This window comes from Mobula hypostoma, chromosome 24 (genome assembly GCF_963921235.1).
Source record: "Mobula hypostoma chromosome 24, sMobHyp1.1, whole genome shotgun sequence".
Classification (NCBI taxonomy): Eukaryota; Metazoa; Chordata; class Chondrichthyes; order Myliobatiformes; family Myliobatidae; genus Mobula; species Mobula hypostoma.
Window position 1 is genome coordinate 20174596 of NC_086120.1, and position 27372 is coordinate 20201967.

A 27372-nucleotide genomic window follows, 5' to 3' on the forward strand; every position below is an offset into this window, starting at 1 on the left:
AAATTCATTCAGGCTCGTAAGGCACAACCTGCCTTTCACAAAATCATGCTTACTATTCTTAGTCATATTATGCCTCTCCAAATGTTCATAAATCCTGCCTCTCAGAATCTTCTCCATCAACTTATCAACCACTGAAGTAAGACTCACTGGTACTGATCCTGTATTCAAATTTTCATTTTCTACCTCTTCTAGTCTAGTTTAAATAGTAGGACTCTATTTCATTTACACCACTGGTTCTGAAATTTAAAAATCACCATTTAGTAGTTTTAAAGCAGAATTTTGCTTTTATTAATAGGAACTGAATAGGAACATGTGCAATATTAATGGATAGCAGGCATCCAAATCCACAATAATTGAACCTCCACACAAGCTTCCTGCAACATAAACTACTTGTTTGAAATTTTCAAGGTTAAATTTTGCATTTCTGGCCTTTGATCAGAAACTAAATGTAGAAAGTCAAAAGCCCTAAATTTGGGAATAGATGTTGATTTTCTGATTGCCCAACGCTTGCTCACTGCAGCTTATAACATTATCTCACTGCCTCAGATGCTGGAGATGTATTGCCAGCAAGTGCTCAGTTGTGTGCTTCCATAACACCCCGAAGCATGAAAGCAATTGCTCTTTTTGCACACATATTTCACTTCATTGCACTCTGTAATATACCAAAACAAAGTCATCAAAGTTGATGCTTTAGAGTTCTTTACTAACTCCCCTTCCCCTTTCAAACTGGGAATGGGAACAAGTCCTTTGCATTGTTTGTTGAAATTTTTAAAACAGAACACAGAATTCCAATAGCTTCTCAAAAATGACTATATATTTGAATTAATTTAAACTTAATCTAATTAGTAGTACAGCAACAGAGACTCACACAGAAAAGTTTGGCAACATGTTTATCCACATACATAGTAACCATGCACAATCAAGTGACAATATGTATTTACAAAATGGATCTGGTTAACAGAATTCAGAATATATTAGTGCCATGGGAGTAACAGTGTGCTCTAAATCATTAAGAGCCAAATGTTTCAATGTGTCAGTCATAGATTGGCATTTTTATTTTTACCAGGTGGCATGGGAGAAAGAAAGAAAGAGGGCAGCTGGTAGGGAGAAGTTACTGAAGTGGTCATCTGTATTTTCCACGTCACCAAGCTTGTGAAGCTTTCAAACAACCCCTATATAAAGAGCAAACCTATGCTAATCATTCTGTGGAGTTCCCTGTTAAGAAATGGGCAATGACATTGCAAACACCACTCTCGGTAGGGATATGTTGTCATTCGAGTACTTTTCTTGGGTGAAACTAAGGAGAAGCTGAATCAAACAAATATGAAAAATGTGCATGATTTAAAAAGAAATCTGTCCAAATACAATTGGATATTGCTTTCTTCCAACAAGATACTTTTCATTCAATCCTCATGCCAACAAGTTTTTCCCCCCTCCAACCTGACCATGCAAATGCAAGGTGGAATTGCTGACAGGTTCTATGGATATTTACATGCTTCAGGAATGTCAGCTTTTAATGTACTTGGCCACTGACTACTCAGAGCAAAGCAGCATTCGTGTTGTGTAGCTACATTATGTTGCAGCAGAGAGGCTACCATTTAGTTAAAATCAATAGATCTCATTATTGATAGCTGTATGGAATAGAATAAACTTTTTCTTTGAAAAGATTCAAAAGCAGAAGATATAAATACTTTGACAGGATAAAAAGGCCTTATCGCTATATTAAAAAAAAGTTCCACAGTTTGAACACGTTTCAGTCTGGATCTTTTCATACTGAAACTTTCAAATATAGAAGCATAAATATGCACAAGCTCAAACTTGCTCATGAAATATGTAGAGGGGGCATGTGTTTCTTTAGTCTTAAAAAATATGTACATAAAGTATTGCTCAACGTACTGTAGTCTTGAATGTTCTCATAATTACAAGCAAAAGAATGAATGCACATGCAATGTAGTCACATTAAAAGGGATATTCCATCTGCAAAAAGGAATGTGAACTTTACTGTTACAACTTTTGGACAGGATTTCATCAATCACGGGACAAGACAGAAGCAATTACAACACTACAATGCACAGGCAAGAAAGAGTTGGAACTTGGGAGGGTTAGCTGAAGCACATCACATATTCTGGCAACACTGGAGTTTATTGGATTTTTGCCCATCAGTTGTCGGTGGTACACTGATGTCTACCACATTGTTACCAGGCGATTCGTCATGAGCTGATCGATCAGAAATCTGTTTCTGCGAAACTATGCGGTAAATTTCTGGTTTAAGAAAGAAACAAAAATTATAATTTTATTAAAATATTTACTTCATTTTTTTTAAAATGTAGAACTCTTACATTCTTAGCCATAAGTTCTTAATACAAGTCTTAAAGATATTGTTTTGCTTAAATTGAAAAAGTGTAGAAATGCAATGAAATGTTTAGATTCACACAGGAATTTATGCCTGTCAGGTCCATGTAATGTACCCAAGTTTTAAAAATCTGCCTTTTCCATTAAGGCAAGCAAAAGTTCAGCCCAGATCACAAATGCAGGCAGAACCTGGTTTTATTGAAGAAATTTTCCATCTAAAATAATATTGTGAGAAATCTCAGGCACACACCTAAAATGCAGTGGTACAAGGATTTCAATTAGTTTTTCCTAGAGGCCAGTGCTATAACTTTAAATTCCTTAATGCCAGACTGAAAACTGAGTCATACAAGTAGTTCATTCTACATTAGGCTGTACTTACAGTTGGAATATAAAAATTGGATATTCACTATTCAAACCTAGGTATTGTTTGTTGCCAGCACCATGTTTTTCTCTGCTTATTCTTGGGTGGTGAGAGAGGAGCTGGCAATGTAGAAACTTTCACACAAAGGCTTTTCCTGAATTCTTGGAAAAACCAAACCACTACGAGCAAATGAAATTTACTGAAGTGCTAATGTAGTAAAAATCAGGCAATATGCACAGTTTTACATAAATAACCATAAAAGGTTTTGTTTTTCTATTTAGTGCTATAATTACTATTGTTCTATAATTAAAGAGTTGACATAAGAAGAGCTCCAAGTTGAGTTAATTGTGGGAATAAAGGATCCTTTTCTGGTTGGCTGCCAGTGACAAGTGGTATTCCTCAGGGGTTGTTGTTGGGGCTGCTTCTTTGTATGCTGTATATCAATGACTTAGATGATGGAATAGATGGCTTTGTTGCCAAATTTGCAAATGATATGAAGATTGGTAGATGGGAAGGTAGTGTTGAGGTAGTGTTGAGGCTGCAGAAGGACAGATGAGGAGAATGGGCAAGAAAGTGGCAAATGAAATACAATGCTGGAAAATGCTTGGTCATGCACTTTGGTAGTAGAAAAATAATATGCAGATTATTTTCTAAATGGCCTCAGGATAGAGGGGTGTCCATTTAAAACAGAGATGTGGAGAAATTTCTTTAGCCAGAGGGTGGTGAATTTGTGGAATTTGTTAACACAGGCAGCTGTGGAGGCTAGGTCGTTGGATGTATTTAAGGCAGAATTGATAGGTTCTTGATTGGACATGGCATTAAAGGTTACAGGGAGAATGCCAGGGAGTGAGGCTGAGGAGGGGAAAAAAAAAGGATCTGCCGTGACTGAATGACAGAGCAGACTCGATGGGCCAAATGGTCTAATTCTGCTCCTATTAAGACCCATGGTCTTAATTCAGTCTTAACTTTTGGAAACATGTTTCAGATCTAAAACGATAGAACTGAGAAATACAGGCCAATCCAGAAATTATGGTCAAGTTTCTCCCCATTAAAACGTTTATATTACCTGTAAGAATATTTTTAAATGCTTCCTCTACATTTGTTGAATCCAGTGCAGATGTTTCAATGAACGAAAGATTATTTTTTTCTAAAAATTAAGAAAAAAAATTAGTAAAAAAGGCATAGCATGTTTAGAGGAACATAATAAATTCACCAGCTATGTTGATTTTCTGAGTGATCTTTATACAAATCCTGGAAACCTGAGTATAGAGTCCATTCAGTACCCAGTCCAAGAGCAATCACGACCAGTCCATACTTTTCCTCATTTCAAGTAGCTGTCCAGTCTCAAAATTGTTTATCAAATCAGCCTTCACCACTGTATATATTAAACCCAAGAAACCCTTTAATACCTTTAAATCACTTAATCAACTTCACCTGCCATCTTTATGGATTTCAGTATAAAATAGAAATAGTCTCTGCACAACTTTACTTTTCAGAAGTGTTATAGAATACTATTTTACCATTCCTCCTACACATTACACAGATGGAATTTAACTCAGACAAGTATGTGGTTCTGCATTTTGATAAGTTAAACCAGAGAAGGACTTGCACAGTAGATAACAGGGCCATGGTAAATGTAGAATGGAAGAACCTAGAGGCACAGTAAGTGCCCATAAGTGAACACCGGTACAAACTGGTGAAGGTAGTATTTGGCATGTTTGTCTTTATCTGTCAGGGCGTCAAGTATAAGATGGCATTTTATTACAGCTGTAAAGGACATTGGTAAGATCACAGTAGGAATACTATATGCGGTTCTGGTCACCTGATTATAGGAAGGATGACATTCAGCAGGAAATAGTACAGAAAAGATTCACAAGGATGCTAATAGGCCTGATTTAAGGAGAGACTTGATAGGCTGGGACATTTTTCCTCTGTAATATAGAGTTGGAACGGTGGCCTTAGTGGTTTATAAAATCAAAAGGGGAATAGCTGGGAGAAAGGTCAAAGTCTTGCCATTGGAGAATCAAAATCTATAGGCCATAGGTTTAAAGTGAGGGGGAAATGGAATATAACTGGGAGCTTTTCCCATATAGAAAGTGGAGGGTGTATGGAATGAGCTACCAGTTGAAACTGATAGAATTAAAATATTCAAGTCATTTTGGTGTATGAAGAGGAAAAGCTCAGAGGAATAAGGGTTAAGAGCAGGAAATGGGCCCAGCTCGAGGAGACAACTTAGTCAGCATGAACAAGCTGGGCTGAAGGTCCAGTTTCCGTAATGTACAACTGACTCCTCCACTGGAAATCTGCTAGTTCTCCCCATTTTTAATCCTGTCATCTTGACACCCAGTATCCTCTCTTTATTCTACCTTTACTATTTACATATCATTTACAAACACAAATACTGCCAGTTCCTGATACCAAAGTCTAGGTCATAAAGAACAATTATTCTCAACTGCTGCTCAAGTCCATCTAACACACCAGCATGAAATTAACTCTGAAAAGGACCAATACTAAATCCCAAAACTCATAGGGAATTATAAAGAAAGTTAGAGCAATCATTATGTTATAACAAAGTCAGCACTAAAGGGAAAATAGCATCTACAGCTTCAAGCAACACACATCAAAGTTGCTGGTAAACGCAGCAGGCCAGGCAGCATCTATTGGAAGAGTTTCAGTCGACGTTTCAGGTCGAGACCCTTGATGTGTGTTGCTTGAATTTCCAGCATCTGCAGAATTCCTGTATCTACAGCTTCAGTTGACTAGTTGATGGGAACAACATGTTAAAAGTGTGTGGTGGATTTAAACGTTTTTGTAGTGATAGTTAAAATCAAAATAATGTTAATTTTTTTTGAGAAAACCTTAATTATATATCAGTCTCTACTGTTTAATGCTGCATATTTCAAAAGCTACTATAAAAAGCTGCAAGTGCGTACTGAAAGGGTTCAATAAATCCCAAAGATCTAATCAGTGATTAGCAGTCCCTTTGGAAGTGCACAAGCTGGTTGTATACAGACTTGTTCACAAAATTTAAATAGAACTACACTCTATGTATTGTCAATAGGCTTGATACAAATACAAGAGGCTCTGCAGATGTTAGAAATCCAGAACAACACACATAAAATGCTGAAGGAACTCAGCAGGTCAGGTAGCTTCTATGGAAATGAAGAAATAGCCAACATTTCAGGCTGAGACCCTTTATCAGGACTGATTCAAGTTTATTGATTTCTTTTCAGTAAGCAAGTTCCAAAACCACACACAATATTCCACATTCAGCTTCACCAATGTTTTATACAACATCCCAACTCCTGTACTCAGTGCACTGATTTATGAAGTTAATGTGTCAATAACTCACTTTATGACTATGTACCTGAGATGCCATTTTCATGGAATTATGATCTGTATTTCCAGATCTTTGTTCTAGCACACACCTCTAAGCCCTACCATTCACTGTGCAAGTCTTACCCTGGTTCGTCCTCCCAAAGTATTATATCTCACACTTGTCTGCATCAAATTCTATCTGCACTTTCCCAGCTGGTCCAGATCACTTTGCACACTTCGTTGGTCCTCCTTGCCACTCACTACATCCCCAATCTTTGTATCAACTGCAAATTTAATGATCTAGTTTACCACATTAACAACTAAACTATTAATATGGATAATAAACAATGGATCCAGCACCAAACCCTGTGGCACACCGCTACAGGCCTCCAATCTGTGAGGCAACCACTACTATCAGTCTATGGCTTCTCCCACTAAGCCAATGTCGAATCCAATTGACTACTTCATTCTGAATGCTAAGTGACTTAACTTTCTGAACCAGCCTCCCACGCGGAACTTTGTCAAAGGCCTTGCTAAAATCCACGTAGAAAACTACTACCACCTTTCTTCCAAAGTTCTCGGTAACCTCCTCGAAAAAGTCTAAGATTGGTTAGACAGACCTACCACACATAAAGCCACATTAACTATTCCTAATCGGACCCTGTCTATCCAAATATTTTTATATCCTGTTCCTTAGAGTACCATCCAATAATTTATTCATAATTGATGTCAGGCTCACTGGCCTATCATTTCGTGGTTTTTCTTGGAGCCTTTATAAACAACAGAACATTAGCTATCCTCCAATCCTCTGGCACCTCACCCATGTTTAAGATTTTTAAATAACTCTGCTAGGGTCCCTACAATTTCTGCAGTGGCTTCCCACAAGGTCTGAAGGCACACCTCATTAGGTCTTGGGGATTTATATATCCTAATTCACCTCAAGGCAGCAAGCACCTCCTCCTCCATAATCAGGAATGGGTCTATGACCTCACTACTCTTTTACTGCAGTTCTATAGCTTCTGTATCTGTCACCCAAGTAAATACAGATGCAAAAAATTCATTTAAGATCTCTATTTCTTTTAGCCTTCAAGCATAATTGGCCATGAGGAACAATTCAAGAGGGATTTCATCCCTTGCTATCCTTTTGCTCCAATAAAGCCCTTTAAAAGCTCTCGAGATCCTCATTTTCCTTTTCTGCTAGACCAACCTCATGTCTTTATTTAGCTCTCCTGATGTCTCTCGGGTTCTCTTACATTTCTTACACTCAAGCACCTCATTTAATCCTAAATGCTGATACCCGATATACACCTCTTTTTTTTCTTTACCAAGACCTCAATTTCCCCTGATAATCAAGGTTCCCCAAACCTGTTAGTCTTGTTTTTTAAAAAATATTCTAACAGAAACATACAAATTCTATCTTCTTAATATTTCACTTTTGAAGGCCCCCCCCCTTATAAAGCTCATCTTTGCTGGAAAATATTGCATCCACGTCTCCCAGATCCCTTCTGATGCCAAAATTGGCTTTTCTCCAATTTAGAATCTCAACCCAAGGACCAGTCCTACTCTTCTCCATAATTATCTTGAAACTAATGGAATTATGATATCTAGATCCAGTGTTCCCCTACACACACTTAAATCACATGGTCTGTCTCATTACCAAAGAGGAGACCCAGTATTGTGCTCCTCTAGTTAGGATCTCCACATTTTGATTATAGAAACTTACCTGAACACATTTAGCAAACTCCATCCCATTCGGTCTTTTACAGTATGGATGTCTCAATCAATGAGGAAAATCAAAATCACCTACTACCACTACCTTCTATTTCCTACAACTGTCTACTACCTCTACACCTTTGCTCCTTTAAATCTGACTGACTATTGGGAGGTCTATTACACAGTCTCATTAATGTGGTCTTCCCCTTTTTCATTCCTCAGTTCCACCCAAATTGCCCCAGTAGACAAACCCTCCGTATGTCAAATCTGAGCAAAGCAATCAGCCTTTTCCCCTGATGAGTAACACCACCCCTCACCCTCTAACACCTTCCCCCTCTCACTTCTAAAACAAATGAATCCACAACATTCAGCTGCTCGTTCTGCAACCAAATCTTATTAATTGCTGCAAAAAAAAAATCCACACATTGATCCCTGCTCTGAGCTCATCTGTCTGACTTACAATATTCCTTGCTTGAAATTATCCCATCATGTTCAACTGAAATAGATGCAACTTAGGAAATTAGTCCCAACATGCTCAACCTTCTAACTTACCACCTTTGCTTGTAGGCTTCCCCACTGTCTACTCCACTTGCTGTCCTGACAACACCCTGTCCTGACACTTTACATCACACCTCACTCTCATTTTCTTCTATGGAGAATTAGGATACAACTCCACAATTATTGTGCTCATTGGTACATCACAGTATAAGCTCTGAAAAGCACAAGGTTCTGAGTTAAGCAACCCCAAATAACTTCACTCTCCAAACATTTATCTCTGTAGGTAAAATTGGACAAAGATTGTGCACCCATATTCTGCAGTATTAACCTCTGGGCAGGTTGTAGCATTTTTCAGTGCAACCCTGTCGCAATTAACTTAACATGAGCCTCTCAGAATGACTTTTATTTGTGACAAAATACCAAGTTATCAGAAGATTGATGCCGATGAGAGATATGAGAGACAAATGGGGGAAACATTCAAAATGCTAATCAGAGAGAGACGAGAGAGATTACCGAAAACAGACACAGTTCCGAGAATTGTTCAGACCGGTTGCTTTGAACCTGAACTGTTTGAAGTTTGATGGACAGGCAATACCCCAGCAGGGGGATAAAAGGAACAGGTTCGCTAAGGCAAGACACACCACGACACCACAAGATAACGAGACCCTGGAAAAGCAGTGTGCCCCCACAAGTTGGTGGGAGTTTTGGAGGTCTGGTCGCGGGCCCAACCATAGACGCACAGGGTGAGAAGGTACCATCGGCGGGAACCTGGTGTGTGTGTCCACCCTTGCCTGGGTGCCGGGTTCACCGCAGAAGAACGATTGTATCCGGAACGGAGGGGTCACAGTCGGTGACCTCAGAAGACATTGCAAAGGGCTCGCCCGAAAGCTAACTGCGAGGAATATCAAAGGTCTGTTGAATCCGATTTGAATATCAGCATTCGCTCTCTCTCCCCCAAACGGCACAACAGCGATTACTGCGAACTGAACTGAATTGAACTGAACTCTGTGTCACTTGAGACTGATCATTTTACCCCTAGACTGCAATAGAGCTTGATTGATTCCTATTATCCTAGTTCTGTGTACATGTGTGTTTTATCATTGCTAACCCGTTGCATTTATATCCTTACGTTTAGAGTACTGTGTTACTTATTTCTTTAATAAAACTTTCTTAGTTCCAGTAATCCAGACTCCAACTAAGTGGTCCATTTCTGCTGGTTTGGCAACCCAGTTACGGGGTACGTAACATAAGTGGGGTTCTCGTCCGCGATTTTGAACGCTAAATTTGGGACTGGGTAAATTGATTGGGTTAAAATTCCCGAAAGAAAGAAAAGGCAAACAGCAGAAATGGAGATTGAGGAATTTCTAAAGGCGCCGACCTTGGAGGCATTAGAGGATGCCTGGAAAGCAGAATTGGCAGCTGTGGCTAAACGGTTGAATCTTTTTAAGGGAAGTCGACAATGAGGAGAGAGGAGATGCACAGAGCTATCATAGAGCATTATGTGTCTAAAGGTGTGTTTCCCCAAGGGGAGCTGGAGGTGATATCTATTGGAAAACCGGGTGGAGACGCAATACAGGTGCAGCTTGAAAAATTGAGACTCGAGCACGAGTTCCGGGTAAAACAGCTAGAACACGAACAGAAACAGTTAGAACGACAGCAAGAAGAGAAACAGAGGGAAAGGGAATTTGAGCTGGAGAAGTTAAAGATGATGGCAGCGCAGGGGCCCATGCCGAACCAAGGTGGGGGGTTCAGGGCGACCCAGGAGGTTAGGCTGGTTCCCCCATTTGACGAGACCGATGTTGATCGGTACTTTCTCCATTTTGAAAAAGTTGCTGTAAGTCAGGACTGGCCGAGGGATAAGTGTGCTGTTTTGCTTCAGAGTGTACTTAAAGGAAAAGCCCAACAAGCTTACTCGGCTTTGTCTGCAGAAGATGCCTAGAGGTATGAGGTGGTGAAAGAGGCCATCCTCAGGATTTATGAGTTGGTCCCGGAGGCATACCGGCAGAGGTTCCGGAATGCGAGGAAGCAGTGGGGCCGCACGTATTTAGAGTTTGCCCGTGAGATGCAGACATATTGTGAGCGTTGGTGCGCCTCGAAAGGGGTCAATGGGGATTATGACAGACTGCTACAGCTAATCCTGATTGAGCAGTTTAAAGGTTGTGTCCCTGAAGGTATGAGACCCTACCTAGATGAGAAAGAGGCAGACACTTTAGCCGCAACTGCTAAGTTAGCGGATGAGTACCCGTTGACACATAAAACGAAGTTTGGCCCGAGTAAAGGCTACCAGAAGGGTAGTTAGGACGGCGGGGAGAGTCCGCCAGAAAAGTCAGAAAGTAAGCCGGGGACTAGTGAGAAAGATAAGGTAGACCGGAAGCAGTTTGGTAGGAAGTCTCCTGGGGTTGTATGTTATAATTGTGGGAAAGTCGGACACTTTGCGTCCAGGTGCTTTGCCCCAAAGAAGGAGACGGGAAAAGGAAAAACGGCGGTTCCGACTGGCTGTATTGAGCTGGTAAGTAAACCACTAGGAGAGAGGAGGTCTGATAAAGTTCAGGAAGGGCACGAGAGGTTTATCTCGGCCGGATTGGTGTCAGTGAAGGAGGGTTAAACCCAGTTCCAGTACGGATCTGGAGAGACACTGGAGCGTGTCAGTCACTGATATTAAAGAGTGTGTTAGACTTTAGTTCAGAGACCCAGACTGGGGAGGTCAGGGTGATCAAAGGCATTGGAAAAGGAACTGAAGCAGTACCTTTGCACCAGATACACCTAAAAAGCGATTTGGTCTCTGGACCGGTCACGATCGGGGTGAGGCCCGAACTACCGATGAAGGACGTGGAGGTCTTACTCAGCAATGACCTTGCCGGCAGAAATGTGTTCTCAGCAGTAAAAGTGACAAGTCAGCCTGCCAACATTGAGGCCCCGCCCATGGACTCACAGGTTTATCCCGTTTGCGCAGTGACTCGGCGTGTGTCCAGAAAGACTGCCGAAGCAAATTTAGCTGAGACATTTCTACCAGCCTTGTACCAGGGGGAGGTAGAAAGTGAAAAGAAGGAGCGTAGTGGAACAGGAGGAAGTGAGGGAGTGAGGCAGACTTAGCATTAGCCAGGAAGGAATTTGTACAGGCACAGGAGCAAGACGAGGAGCTGATGGTTTCGGCGGAGACAGTTCTCTCCGAAGCAGAATTAAAAAGGGAGCCAGTGGGCTATTGTGTGGAGGAGGGAGTGCTAAGGAAGAAATGGAAACCAAGTACCGTGCCCGCAGATGAGGAATGGGGGGTGGTGCCAAAAATTTATGGGGATGAGATTCTTAACCTGGCCCACAAGATACCCCTCGGTGGACATTTTGGGGGGAGGAAAACAGTTGGCGGAATCATGAAAGAGTTCTACTGGCCACACAGGAGGAGGGATGTTATTGACTATTGTAGATGTGAGTTAACACAGTTAGAGGCTATTAACATGTTAAAAGCTCACCACGATCAGAAAACAGATCTAGCTGGTGATATCATGAAAATTAATGAGGCTAGGGTGCCACCTGATAAGGGGAAAACCCATTTCGAAAAAATAAGTATGGTGCCGACCAGATGGGAGAAGTCTATTGTTTTGGCCAGCTTTGCTGATAAAGTCTCTTCCCTAATCCCCGAACAAAGCGACCCGCTAAGAGAGCTAATTAAACGGCACGCACACGTATGTCCGAATGTCCCGAGGCGATGCAAAGAGCCGGGACATGGAGTTGTTGTCACATCAGGTCAGCCTAGTGAGCAACACCCCAATAGAATGATTAATTCAGTGACAAAAGGGCTAAAGAACACAGGAGTGTATATTGGCGATGTAGAGGTCTGGAGTGACATGTGGGAGGAGCACATTGTGGCAGTAGAGGAGTTGTTTAAATGGCTGTCCAAAGCCAACCCGACAGTGAACCTCGCAAAAAGTGAGTTCGGCCACGCGAAGGTCACTTATCTGGGATTTGTGGTAGGACAGGAGCAGCTGGCTCCGATGCAAGCTAAGGTGCGGGCTATCTCTGAAGTCCCCACCCCGACAGACAAGAGAGCCCTGAGAAGGTTCTTGGAGATGGTGGGGTACTATCGGAAGTTTTGCAAAAAAAAAACTCTGCGGGTATTACCCACCCTTTGACTAAGCCCATGCCAAATAATGCTAAGTTGGTATGGGACGACCCTTGTTATCTGTGTCCGGGACGAAAACCACTGAGAAGTTACACTGATCACAATTCATTAGTGTTTTTGGCCACTATGAAGTTTGCTAAGTTGGAGCCTGGTCTTAGAGGTTTATTAAAATAACACATATAAAAGGAACAGAAAATGTGATTGCTGACTGTCTGTCAAGGTGTTGACAACTTAAAATTCTCTGTATTAGCCAAATAGCTGATGAACATGTATATTTGTGTGTGTCTAATAATGTATTCATGCCTATAATTTTTACCCTGGTAAAAATCCTTGAAGGATAGGGGTATGTGACAAAATACCAAGTTATCAGAAGATTGATGCCGATAAGAGAGATAAGAGAGAGACAAATGGGGGAAACATTCAAAATGCTAATCAGAGAGAGACGAGAGAGATTACCGAAAACAGACACAGTTCCGAGTATTGTTCAGACCGGTTGCTTTGAACTTGAACTGTTTGAAGTTAGATGGACAGGCAATACCCCAGCAGGGGGATAAAAGGAACAGGTTCGCTAAGGCAAGACATACCACGACACCATGAGATAACGAGACCCTGGAAAAGCAGTGTGCCCCCACAAGTTGGTGGGAGTTTTGGAGGTCTGGTCGCGGGCCCAACCATAGACGCACAGGGTGAGAAGGTACCATCGGCGGGAACCTGGTGTGTGTGTCCACCCTTGCCTGGGTGCCGGGTTCACCGCAGAAGGGAGGGATGGAGGGGTCACAGTCGGTGGCCTCAGAAGACATTACAAAGGGCTCGCCCGAAAGCTAACTGTGAGGAATATCAAAGGTCTGTTGAATCCGATTTGAATATCAGCATTCGCTCTCTCTCCCCCAAACGGCACAACAGCGATTACTGCGAACTGAACTGAATTGAACTGAACTCTGTGTCACTTGAGACTGATCATTTTACCCCTAGACTGCGATAAAGCTTGATTGATTCCTATTATCTTAGTTCTGTGTACGTGTGTTTTATCATTGCTAACCCGTTGCATTTATATCCTTACGTTTAGAGTACTGTGTTACTTATTTCTTTAATAAAACTTTCTTAGTTCCAGTAATCCAGCCTCCAACTAAGTGGTCCATTTCTGCTGGTTTGGCAACCCAGTTACGGGGTACGTAACATGTTCTAAAACAACAGGAATTCTGCAGATGCTGGAAATTCAAGCAACACACATAAAAGTTGCTGGTGAACGCAGCAGCTCAGGCAGCATCTCTAGGAAGACTCTTAATAATTTCTCCTTTGGCTCCTCCCACTTCCTCCAAACTAAAGGTGTAGCTATGGGCACCCGTATGGGTCCTAGCTATGCCTGCCTTTTTGTTGGCTTTGTGGAACAATCTATGTTTCGTGCCTATTCTGGTATCTGTCCCCCACTTTTCCTTCGCTACATCGACGACTGCATTGGCGCTGCTTCCTGCACGCATGCAGAACTCGTTGACTTTATTAACTTTGCCTCCAACTTTCACCCTGCCCCCAAGTTTACCTGGTCCATTTCCGACACCTCCCTCCCCTTTCTAGATCTTTCTGTCTCTGTCTCTGGAGACAGCTTATCCATTGATGTCTACTATAAGCCTACTCTCACAGCTATCTGGACTATTGCTCTTCTCACCCTGTCTCTTGCAAAAATGCCATCCCCTTCTCGCAATTCCTCTGTCTCCGCCGCATCTGCTCTCAGGATGAGGCTTTTCATTCTAGGACGAGGGAGATGTCTTCCTTTTTTAAAGAAAGGGGCTTCCCTTCCTCTACCATCAACTCTGCTCTTAAACGCATCTCCCCCATTTCACGTACATCTGCTCTCACTCCATCCTCCCACCACCCCACTAGGAATAGGGTTCCCCTGGTCCTCACCTACCACCCCACCAGCCTCCGGGTCCAACATATTACTCTCCGTAACTTCCGCCACCTCCAACGGGATCCCACCACTAAGCACATCTTTCCCTCCCCCCTCTGCATTCCGCACGGATCGCTCCCTACGCAACTCCCTTGTCCATTCGTCCCCCCCATCCCTCCCCACTGATGTCCCTCCTGGCACTTATCCATGTAAGCGGAACAAGTGCTACACATGCCCTTACACTTCCTCCCTTACCACCATTCAGGGCCCCAAACAGTCCTTCCAGGTGAGGCAACACTTCACCTGTGAGTCGACTGGGGTGATATACTGCGTCCGGTGCTCCCGATGTGGCCTTTTATATATTGGCGAGACCCGACGCAGACTGGGAGACCGCTTTGCTGAACATCTACGCTCTGTCCGCCAGAGAAAGCAGGATCTCCCAGTGGCCACACATTTTAATTCCACATCCCATTCCCATTCTGACATGTCTATCCACGGCCTCCTCTACTGTAAAGATGAAGCCACACTCAGGTTGGAGGAACAACACCTTATATTCTGTCTGGGCAGCCTCCAACCTGATGGCATGAACATCGACTTCTCTAACTTCCGCTAATGCCCCACCTCCCCCTCGTACCCCATCTGTTACTTATTTTTATACACACATTCTTTCTCTCACTCTCATTCTTTTTCTCCCTCTGTCCCTCTGACTATACCTCTTGCCCATCCTCTGGGTCCCCCCCCGCCCCTTGTCTTTCTTCCCGGACCTCCTGTCCCATGATCCTCTCGTATCCCTTTTGCCTATCACCTGTCCAGCTCTTGGCTCCATCCCTCCCCCTCCTGTCTTCTCCTATCATTTTGGATCTCCTCTTCCCCCTCCAACTTTCAAATCCCTTACTCACTCTTTCTTCAGTTAGTCCTGATGAAGGGTCTCGGCCTGAAACGTTGACTGCACCTCTTCCTAGAGATGCTGCCTAACATATTCTAGTAAAGTTTTAAACTGCCAAGTGTCTAGACGTTATTCATGTGTATCCTTACCTGCAAAGGCCCGTGCCTCATCCGTTGGCACAGCTCTCAGATGACGAAGGTCACTTTTGTTCCCAACCAACATAATGACAATATTGTTATCAGCATGATCACGCAATTCTTTCAGCCACCGCTCTACATTCTCGTATGTTAGATGCTTGGCAATATCATACACCAGCAGGGCACCTACAGCTCCACGGTAGTACCTGAAAACACAGATTGCACCAGTCCTTATTTCTGTTCACCTGGTATAGACTGCACCCTTCCATTTTGTGGACTATGAAGAATTCTGACAATTTTAGTCAGCATTTAGAAAGCTCTTGTTGATGAGCTATATAGTGAAGGTGGTGTGGAGATGGAGACAGAAGGATGCATGGAAAGGAAGAGAGATATTGTTTGGGAAGATTGCATTGAGGTTTGGTGCAGACCAAATACAGGAAAAGGTCAAAGTCAGCATGGGAGTTTAAGTGAGAAGCCACAGAAGTCAGCACACTTTCTTGATGTAAATAAAAACATTAACAGTTTTAGACATTTCCTCTCATCTCTCTTTTAATTTTCACTTTTTTTAAAAAAATAAAAGCTGTTTATATTTTCAAAATCTTACTTAGCATTTTTCACCAAGTGTTCTGTGTTTTTTAAACTTTCTGGAGCTGATTTTAACTTTTTCCAGCTTTTCAAATAATTCATTTAGAGGCTAACAAAATCATTTACTAGCTCTTGAGAGTGGCAGTTATATCAGCTTGTGGTCCTGCTTTGAATGCTCACATATTTCTATATTCCAGTAAAGAATCATTACACAAAAATTAATAGGTATTCTCCTTACAGTGGTCACATCTGATTATTTTATAATTGCTATAAATTGACTACTTTTAGAAATGAAATACTTACGCTGAAGTGATGGCACGGTATCGCTCCTGTCCTGCTGTGTCCCAGATCTGGGCTTTAATTGTCTTTCCATCTACCTGGATACTCCTGGTGGCAAACTCAACTCCAATGGTGCTTTTACTTTCCAGGTTAAACTCGTTGCGTGTGAACCTCGACAGGAGGTTGCTCTTTCCAACCCCGGAATCCCCAATTAGCACAACTGGCAGAAAAAGCACATTAAACATTTAAGCGTTGCAGTTCAAGAAAGAAAAAAACATTTGATGAAAGACCATTTTCCTGAGATTCCTGCCAACATCCTGACATTATGTCTTTTCTTTCACTAATCCCACATGGTCAAGTCTGTCAATCACATTTAAGGAAGCTGTTAAAGGGTAGGTTAAAGTGAATGAGGAATATAATTTCACTGCTGCAGACTGTACTGTTGTGTTATCACATTTCCCAGGGAGAGACTGAAGTTTGCTGAAGCTCAAATTTTACTCAAATTCTTCTTCTGCACAACTGGTTTTAATGATAATTTCTTCTTTGTAACTTCCATCAGGTCCTAATATAGTTATAAATTGAAAGATGAAATACTTTAGATATCAACATTTAAACTTTAAATAGTTTATTTTATGGCAAGTATTCTATCTGTGAGTATGAAATTGGATCTCCCAATAACACTGGCCTATTCAGTAATTAAATAACAAGGCAAACTGTGAATATCAAGCAACACACATCAATGTTGCTGGTGAACGCAGCAGGCCAGGCAGCATCTCTAGGAAGAGGTACAGTCGACGTTTCGGGCTGAGACCCTTCGTCAGGACTAACTGAAGGAAGAGCTAGTAAGATATTTGAAAGTGGGAGGGGGAGGGGGAGATCCAAAATGATAGGAGAAGACAGGAGGGGGAGGGATGGAGCCAAGAGCTGGACAGGTGATTGGCAAAAGGGATATGAGAGGATCATGGGACAGGAGGCCCAGGGAGAAGGAAAGGGGGGGGGGGGAACCCAGAGGATGGGCAAGGGGTATAGTCAGAGGGACAATGGGAGAAAAAGGAGAGGGAGAGAGAGAGACAGAGAAAGAATGTTTGTATATAAATAAATAACGGATGGGGTACGAGGGGGAGGTGGGGCATTAGCAGAAGTTAGAGAAGTCAATGTTCATGCCATCAGGTTGGAGGCTACCCAGACGGAATATAAGGTGTTGTTCCTCCAACCTGAGTGTGGCTTCATTTTTATAGTAGAGGAGGCCGTAACACCTATGCTCTGTCCACCAGAGAAAGCAAGATCTCCCAGTGGCCACACATTTTAATTCCACATCCCATTCCCATTCTGATACGTCTATCTACGGCCTCCTCTACTGTAAAGATGAAGCCACACTCAGGTTGGAGGAACAACACCTTATATTCCATCTGGGTAGCCTCCAACCTGATGGCATGAACATTGACTTCCCTAACTTCCGCTAATGCCACACCTCCCCTTCGTACCCCATCCATTATTTATTTATATACACACATTCTCTCTCTCCCTCCTTTTTCTCCCTCTGACTATACCCCTTGCCCATCCTCTGGGTTCCCCCCCCCTTCTCCCTGGGCCTCCTGTCCCATGATCCTCTCATATCCCTTTTGCCAATCAACTGTCCAGCTCTTGGATCCATCCCTCCCCCTCATGTCTTCTCCTATCATTTTGGATCTCCCCCTCCCTCTCCAACTTTCAAATCTCTTACAGTTCTTTCAGTTAGTCCTGACGAAGGGTCTCGGCCCGAAACGTCGACTGTACCTCTTCCTAGAGATGCTGCCTGGCCTGCTGCATTCACCAGCAACTTTTATGTGTGTTGCTTGAATTTCCAGCATCTGCAGAATTCCTCGTGTTTATGTTTTTAAACAGTGAATATAATCACTTGCATTTGTGTGGCACTTTTCACTAAAGTCTCAAAGAACATCCATAAAATTACAATTTAAAAAATGCTTCATTTATTTATTCTTCAAGACACAAATGGCTATGAAAGCTAAAACATGTTAGGAAATTCTCCTTCCCCGAGTTGAAGAGGCTCTGTGAATTCTAATCTCTATCAGTCTAACAGTTGTGAAGCCATGATTGGTCTTTGGGTTTTTGTGGTGACCATATGAAGTCTGCAGCAGGGTTGACTACTATTCTTTACCATACTTAGGCAATACTTGAATTAGTGCATGCATCCCCACAATAAAGTGGCTTACAAAAAGTCTGAATACTAAAACTGAGTTAAAGGTACTTAACAGTCAAGTCGTCCAAATTTGATAGCAAAGCATCAGGACAAGTTGTAAAGTTAACATCCAGATAGTGCAAATGAAACAGTTCAATTAGGCAAATCTTTTCTTTCTCTTTATTCACTCGTTTTTGGCTTAACATATTCTGAAAGCAGACTTTTTTTTGGAAACGTTAGGGATTATAACCATTTAAAAAAATGTGTGATGAGAACCACGTGGGTTTCCTCCCACAGTGCAAGGACATACTGGTTAGTGGGTAATTGGTAATTGTCCTGTGACTAGGCTTGTATTAAATAGATGGGTTTCTGGGTGGTGTGACTCATTGGCCAGAAGGGCCTGTTTCACACTGCATCTCTAAATGAACATCACCAATCCCACTGAAAATTGTAGCAAGCTTCCTTTCTGAACCGCTGAGGTCCATCTGAGTACTTCAAGTATTCCTAAAATCATGCTTGGCAAGAAGTATCAATATTTAGATCCAGTAATGAAGAAAGATTGAAGGGAAGAAAGCTAGAGGAAGACAAAGACAAATGATGATGGAGACAGTAGCTAGAGAACTGGAAATGAATACCAATAAATTGATCCACTTGACCCGAAACAGGAGTGTGTGGGCCATGGCTGTCAAAGCTCAAACTGGGCATGGCACCTGAAGAAACTATAACGCAAGCCAGGGCAGTGTGCAATTTGAATGGGAACTTGCCATCCTCGTGTTTTTGCAACCCTCATGTTTCAGTACCACCTCAAAACAAACCCTTTCCATGTCCAGAGTGCCAATTCTAGCATACAATGATGCCCATAAAATAGTACATCCATTGAGAGTGACATATTGACTTTCACTTTTCTAAAACAAGTATCCAAAGACCATTATGAATACTATGGCTTCACAACTGTTGGACTAGTAGAGATCAGGAAATTCAGAAGGGATTCTGACCAACTTTAAGCCTTCTTGACTCATCTTCCATTTCAATAAGCATAGGTCAGCCAGTGAATTTACCTTGATCAGTGCTGATTTCTATTTTAGCTGCATTTTCATGCACTATTTTACATGGAACAAAAAGCAGCACAGGTTAATCAAGTAGAAGACAATTTTATACAAGAGTTTGCTCTAAAGTTTTTTTCTGATCGTGCTAATCAGGCAAACTAATTCAGGAATCTATAAATCTTTAGTTCATAATTAGTGTTTAGTGTTTAAACATAGGAAAATGCTCATTTGCTGAGCTCAATTTATGATTGCTTTGTCCATTTAACATAGATATTTGAATATAGATCTAAATACATTATGAAGTTACCTGAATAAACATTGTGAATAAGTATTACTTATGTGCTTAATAAATCAAGATAATGTAACGTTCTAAAAGCAACAACATGCTTTGTTTTCCTCGAGTGGTCCATATGAGAAAGGTACACATTTTCTCTATCTTGCCATGTAAGGCCCAACTTGCAGGATAATCTAAATTTTACCAAAATTAGTTAGATTTTGCCTCTAATATGCAATACCAATGCCATCTGAGAGTGAGATTTGAAAAATGGTTGCAGCACAATATTGATAAGGTCTTTAGAGAGGTTAACAAAAACAGTTGACTGGTGTCGCCTTCAATAGGGAGGATTGTGGCAAAAAAATGCAGGTGAAAAGTGATAATGCAGAATAATTTCTATAAAGTTGTTTATTTTTAAATTAAAATTATAACCTGGCTATACATAGTTCTCTAGAAACAGGTTCCTAGAAATCTTCACATTTGAAAGTCAGATTGGGTACAATAATCAAAACAAGTTTTAGAGCAGATCAAGATTTATTTGAATATTTATAAGCACAGCACAGAAGCCATTCTATTGAGGAAAAATATGCAAGCCTTGAAAAAAATGTAAGTTAATTTCAGAAAGCAAAAATTATTCAAGATGACTATAATGAATTGGACTCAATCAAGGAAATTATTTGTTTGGTCACCATCCAAGCCCAGTAAACAAGGTCACACTTGAATTAAATGGTTCCAGAAAGAACCTTTGCTCTTTTTTTAAAAAAAAACTACCAGAACATAAGCCGATATTTGTGGTGTAAAAATTGGAAACAAGAATATCAGAAATAGGAATTGGTCATTAAGCCCCAGAGCTCCTGCTCTACCATTCAAGATTATGACAAACTGTGTACTTCAGCTTCACTTTCCTGTGCTAACCCTCTATTCTAAAGAGAAGATAGCAACTAAATGAGATTGGTTCCTCCACAACAACAGAAACCTCTTCTTTCTCCCTAAATCCTGTTGAATCTAAGTACCTGCACAAATCTCAGCTTTTAATTCTTTCCCAGAATAAGTGTGGAATTTAGAAACTTTCTCAACATCAAGTTTTTAGATAATCAGGTTGATGTTACAGCTTATTTTAAAATGTCAAGTAAAACTCGTCTTTACTTTCTCATTTCGATGACAAATATACCCAACCTAATGCAGTTGGCAGAGCTCATTCAACCAATCTTCCTTTCATCATCCAATTTACAGATTTAAAATTTGAGTATGCTAGAAGATGGTTTTTATAACACAATGTTGCCTAATCTTTTTTTAAAAAGAAAATTAAAACATTTTAAATAGTGAGAGGGTATTTTAAAAACCAAACCAAAATTACTTATTCTTGGTATAATTAGCTGTTACTGCTTTAAGATTTAACTTGTTATGTTATCCAACTGGAGAATAGCTTGTGGAACATGAAAGCCCTGCAAGGGCTCGGCTGGAAAAAGTGTTGACAGCCATTTTCAAAAATGTTGCTGCTTGCGTTGGCAAGAATGAAAATGTATAAATACTTGACAGGATAAAAAGGTGCCTTTTTACTAGCTTGTGCTGTTTTTCTAAACCTGTAAATGTTCTTGATTGTAGATTGGCAGATTCCAATGGATGGACTTCAAATTGATAGCATAGAACAGTGTTACAAAGTTAACAAAACTATCAAGGTCCCTCATGTAACTGGAAACTCAAACTGCCAACCACAAATATGTTTGGAATTTCAGACTAGTTTTTCCAAAGAGAATATCACAAAGATGTCGTACTGTCAGGAATGCGTCAGATAGAAACAGGCTGTGACATCTGGGATTTTCAACATTAATGGAACTGGTTACAGAAAACCAATCTTAGACTATTTGCCATATAATTTTACATACTTGATGTTTTCTTAAAAAGCTTCACATTACAAATTACCGCCACACTTTTGAATAGGAACAGGGCATACATATTTGATAGAGTAGTTAGAAAAGACAAGTTTTTTTTTTGCAGATTGTAGGTTAATTTGAAAATTAGATTTAATTGATAGAAATAATTAAACTCAGCATGTATTTTTTTAAAATGGAGATTGAATTTATACATGCACACCATGGCCCATTACTTGAGATTAGTTGGAAACTACACTATATCAACTTCCCTTGTGTTAAGGCACTAGATTCTCCCTGGTGAAAGGACAATATTTCAGCTTGAACTCACTTGCTTTTCAGGATAATAAGTCAATTTTATGTTTGCCTGGGAGAACAGACAAGGTCACAGTTTAACTACTCACCTAAATTGCAGTGGACTGAAGCTGTGGCAAAGGTTATGCAGTTGGAACACCCAGATCCCAAATAAACTAAATTAGTTGCATGCTAACTTTGTGTATGGGGAGAACCAGATCACTCTGTACTGAAGCATTCTGTAATTTCTCCATTTAAACAATTTATTTTTCTATTCTTCATACCAAAGTGGATAACTTCAAATTCCTACATTATACATAAATAATCTCTTCAGAGGGTGGTGATACATACGTCTCTTTGAAAGGAAGTGTAAGGTGCTCCTTCCCTCCGCTAGCCTGCAGGTCACCCTTGGGCAAGGTGCAGCACCTGCTCAGCCCCCCCCCACCCCCACACAGATCAGGATCACGTGAAGCCATGGGAGCAGGTGGTGGATGGTCATATGAGCAGCTGGTGCATATCACAAGTCCTGATTATGCAACCACTGACGCCAGGCAGACAACCTTTGAGGAGTATTGATAATGGCTGGGGGGGGGGGGGGTCACCTGTCTTGTAAAGACACTGCCCAGAAAAAAAGCAACGGCAAACCACTCCTGTAGTAAAATTTGCCAAGAACAATTATGGCCAAGACCATGATTGCCCATGTCATATAACACAACACAATAAATGAACAAATGAATCTCTTCAGACTTTTTATGCATTCCTCACAACATGCTTTCTCATCCATGATCAGCAAACTTAGTCTCTTTCTATGAGAGATAAAGTAGATTGTAAATAGTTTAAGTTACAGTACTAATCCACTGATCAATCTATATTAATATACAATCCCAGAAAATTTATTTTCTGTAATAACCTTATGGGATGTACTTAAATGCATTCTGAAACTGAAACACAGTATGTCTACCCCGCCTATTATATCCACAAGAATTTGTCAAAGCATTTCCTTTTCCATAGAAGCTGTTGCCACTACAAGACTGTATGATGATTTTTTAAAAATCTCCATGCTGAACTTCCCTCAAAATGGGTTCCAGCATTTTCCCTATTGGCAGATATGAGGTTAACATTCTTTTTACTTTTGTGAATAGGGGCACTCCATTTGTGATTTTCTAATTGCTGGAATCTATGCAGAATCCAGGGCTTTTTTGAGGATGGGGGAAAACAAGAAAAACAGTTAATACATTATCTCAGTAACCACTAATTTAAGACCACTCGATGAAAGTAATCAATTTCAGGACTTGACACCCATTAGTTTACCTGTTAGCTTTTCCATCATGGTGCTTTTAGGCTCTTCTTTCTCTTTTGCTCCCTGATCTTTTATTGGAATACTTCTATCATTTTCTACCATGAAGATAAATCTTTGCCATTACCTAATTTCCCATTGTTAATTTGTCAGCGTCTTAAAGTTCGTTCACTTTTGCTTCTCATGCTATGTTTTTATATCTCTTGCTAGTTTAGTTAAAATATTTTCATTTTAGTCATCTGTTGCTTTTCAAAAATTCCCACAACCTTTTTGCACATCTCTAATCTTTGGAACAATCCATGCTTTTTCAATTAGATACAACCCTTCTCTTTCTTAATTAGCCACAGCTGAATCATCCTTCTCCTCAACTGAACTCCTCAGTGGAGTAGAGGAGAATTATCTCAGTGGAGTAGAGGAGAATTATGAAATATCTTAAAATCTGTTGCTTTAATTTATCATCTTACCATTTGGTTTTCCTAGTCCACTTTGGCAAAGCCTGTCTATAATTATTTAACATTTAAGGTAACAGTTCCAGAGCAAAGCTATTTGTAAACTGATTATGAAATTCACAGGATCACTCTTCCCCTGAAGATCTTTTGGAACCAGTCATACAGCACAGAAACAAGCCCTTTGGCCCAAATGGTCCACGCCAACCAAGATTCCCATCTAAGCTAGTCACATTTGGCCCATATCTCTTTGAATGTTACTCATTCATGTACACGAGTATCTTTTACATGTTAATACATCTTCCTCAATCATTTTCTCTGGCAGCTCATTCCACATTACTTCTATTTGAGAGGAATCAATCTTTTTTGTGTTGTAAATGACAAGAAAATTGCCACTTTCTCGGTTGGTTCCACAACAGATTGCTCAAAGAATTAGCCTTGACCATGAAGACATCCTCAAGCCTCTACTTGCTAAGTTGATTTGTGAAATAAGGAGATCAAAGTCATATTTATTGTACTATCTTTCTTGCAAGTCCTATTTCTTGTTTTCTCTGCTATACTGTTAGGGTGCCTGCAGTCTATTACCACCAGGGACTTCTCTCTTTTGCCTTTTTAAAAAAAAATACAAAATTGCAATCTAACTGATACTCATGGTCATACAATTGTACAACAGTGGCCCTTTGGTTTCTGGGTGCTAAGAATGTGACTTCAAGGCAGCACTTGACTATGGCTTCAAGAAGCCCTAGTAAAACTGGTTACCAGGCAACGTTAGAACAGAAGCCAGTGTTGTAACTATACGAAAATATTATAGCTTGCTTCAAAGTGCAGTTAGCTCCTTGGTGCAACCTGTTACCGCAGCCAAAATCCAGCTTGTGCAATAATCTTTGCTACAACAGTCGTGCCAACTTTAAAAAATATATAAATTTTATGGAATGAATCAGTGGACAGGTTGTGGCTGATGGGGATCAATCATTTCAGCCCTACACCAAATAATGACACATTTTTCAAGGCAGTATCACAGATCCAAACATGTTTATCTTTCCCAATAATCTTCTATTCTTAAAGTCCGAAATTACTTTTACTGATAATATTCATTTCACAATGTCCCAGAAAGTGAAGCAATTTGTTACTGCACTCAGCATGCAGCAACATTCAATATACAGGCTGAAAAATGACAAGTGACATTAACACCACGCAAGTACCAGACAACAACCATGGCCAATGAGATGGCCTACAAACTGCCCTTGCCATTCAACATGCATTATATTCTCCATCAGTGACCAGATATTCAATGGGAGCAGCTGCATAAATACGGTGGTGACAAGAGCTGGGCATCTAGCACCAAACAATTCACCTGACACAGCTTTTCCACTTTCTACGAGATGCAGATGAGGGTGTGATTAAATTCTGTTATGGATGAATGCAGTTTCAACAACACACAAGCTTGACGTCATCCAGGATAAAACACATCCTACCTGATTGGCAACCCATTCACCACTTTAAAAATTCACAACCTCAACCAATGTTGCAATGTGTCCCAACGACATAAGGCATTGTAGTTGCTTGCCTAGGCTGCACCCTACAGGGTTAAGGGGTTGACATTTAGTACTGCAAGTAACGAGACAGATTAGGTGCATTCAGAATGTAGTGGTGTTTATATTAGGAGCTTTACGATACAGAGGACCAAATTTAAATTGGTATTTTCTCATCCCGCACAATCTTCCATCTTAGATGAAGTTGCAAATGTTGTTTTGCATTTAATCTCCCATTATTTTTCAAAAAGCAATTAGGCTTTTGAAGAAGAACAGACAAGCTTGTTCCCCTCTCTGACCTTGGCAATCTTGTTTAATATTTAGAGCTGCACAATATCAACATGCACATATCAGAACAGGGAGGCCATTCATTGTAACCCAAAAAAAAACTATGCTCTGAATCTGTTCCAAGTGCAGTTACTTCCCTTGCAGGCCATCATAAAACTTGAGGAAAGGTAAGCCTAGAAGAAAAAAAAGTTGCCTTTTGCAAACTGTTCCACTTACCTATCCACTAGAAACTGAGCTGTGCTCTTTAGTATGCTTCTAAATTCACCCAAAATGGTTCAACAGGAGGCAAAAATCAGAACACCCTAGATAGTAGTCCTCACAATTTTTACATCCAGAAAAAGTCTTAAGATTTTAAAAAGAATTGAAAAATGAAAGCAATGGAATTATATTTTACATGCACTTTTAAATATATACTACCAACATTTACAAACTAATGAAATGTCAGCAGTTTCTTATTTCGAAATTTAAACTTTAACTTCCTGCTAATTGGTTCATAAGAAACAATCCAAGGTTACTTACAAATATTTACTCATAACTAATACAAATAAAACAAAATACACATACAGCACAAAGATAATAATCAAAAGGTGCCTCAAAAGTGAAAGCCAGGTCAAGTAGGCAACCATTTAAGCACAGAAAAGTTTTGTTTCTGTAATCGTTAAAAAGCAGCAGTTAAAATGGCAAATACTTGTAATTTTTGGCATATTTATGAAGTACAGAGCCTACCTACATTTAATGTGGAATATTAATGCTGAAATAAGATTTAAAGTTGTCACAGGGTACCATTATTTCTATCCCACTGGAAGGTATGGCACACACAAATATACTGATTTTTCTTTTGGAACGGGTGAAGATAGTATTAATATTGTTAAAGTGTATAAAAAGTTGAAATGCAGGAATAAGGAATTGTGAAATGACAAACATGAAACTGAGGATCAATTACGTGCAAGTTAACTCACGTTATCATATAGGCTTCATGTATTGGCACCAAAAGTTGTAATGCTTTAAAACGAACTGCCTTGGTCTAATAAGATTTAACATTGTGGTCTATTTCATTACATTTGCCAAGTTACAGTTTACACAACTACAGAGTTATAACAAATTCGTTCAGGATTACAGCTCACGCCCATTTTACTTGACAGAAGTCCTATTTCAACAGCACAGTATGGGAGCGAGAAGTAATGTAATGCATATGAATTACGCAAAAAATACATGAACTATTTCTTAGAAAAGTCTTGCGCCCACAATTGTTTTTGGACTTTGCGGACAAAATAACTCTTTTAAATTAACAATTAAACTGCAATGAAGCGCTAAGTGGATTACAACTGCTAGTTATGATTTCGCCAACCAATGGATCTTTTTACTTCTTGCCGACTACAGCATCCCCCCACCCCGGAGGAGGAGGAACGAAGGGTTTGTTTTCTAGGCTCGAGCTCCTGTCACCGGCACCTCCTCAGTCCCTTCTGCTAGCAAGTTAACAAACCTCCGCTAAAAAAGAGAAAACTTGTTCGCAACGAAGCAGCTTCTTCGTGTCCTTCCCCCCAGTTTAAAGACTCAAAGCCTAAGGCCTACATCTATTACAAGTAACATGTCCCATATATTTTAAACTATATCATGGTTAATAATTCACGTACCTTTAAAGAGGTAATCGTATTCATCGTCTCTAGTTCCCATCTTGGCGTCAATTTAAACAGTGTCCACCAAAGCCAAAAAACCTGCAACAACCGCAAAAAAAACCTTCCTTTTTTTCGGCCTAGGCACAAGCCCAACCCCTAGCGGACAACCGGAAATTAAAATAAGCCCGCCCACTGTCTGGTGGATCGACAGGGTAATAGACCAATCAGAGATCCGATCGACTCAACAGACCGTAGAAATTCTGCCGCTGTGTGACAACATCCCATCTGACTGGGTGAAACGATTCCGTCTGGAAATCGTCCAGCCCTTTATTACGCCGCAATCACTGATTGCATACTGGATCTATCAATCAAAGAAATTCTTACTGTTGATTGCGTGC

At 40.5% G+C, this 27372-nt stretch overlaps 1 protein-coding gene across 1 annotated transcript; it reads right to left on the reverse strand.

The window, feature by feature from the left end:
* Positions 1 to 295: 295 nt before the first annotated feature.
* Positions 296 to 27140, reverse strand: LOC134337613 (ras-related protein Rab-11B). The gene is made up of 5 exons (XM_063032778.1): positions 26993 to 27140; positions 16156 to 16351; positions 15280 to 15473; positions 3780 to 3860; positions 296 to 2262 (listed from the first exon to the last, which is right to left on the reverse strand). Exons 1-5 carry the CDS (start codon positions 27030 to 27032, stop codon positions 2117 to 2119), a joined length of 657 nt encoding a protein of 218 aa, XP_062888848.1. The 5' UTR covers positions 27033 to 27140; the 3' UTR covers positions 296 to 2116.
* Positions 27141 to 27372: the final 232 nt, after the last annotated feature.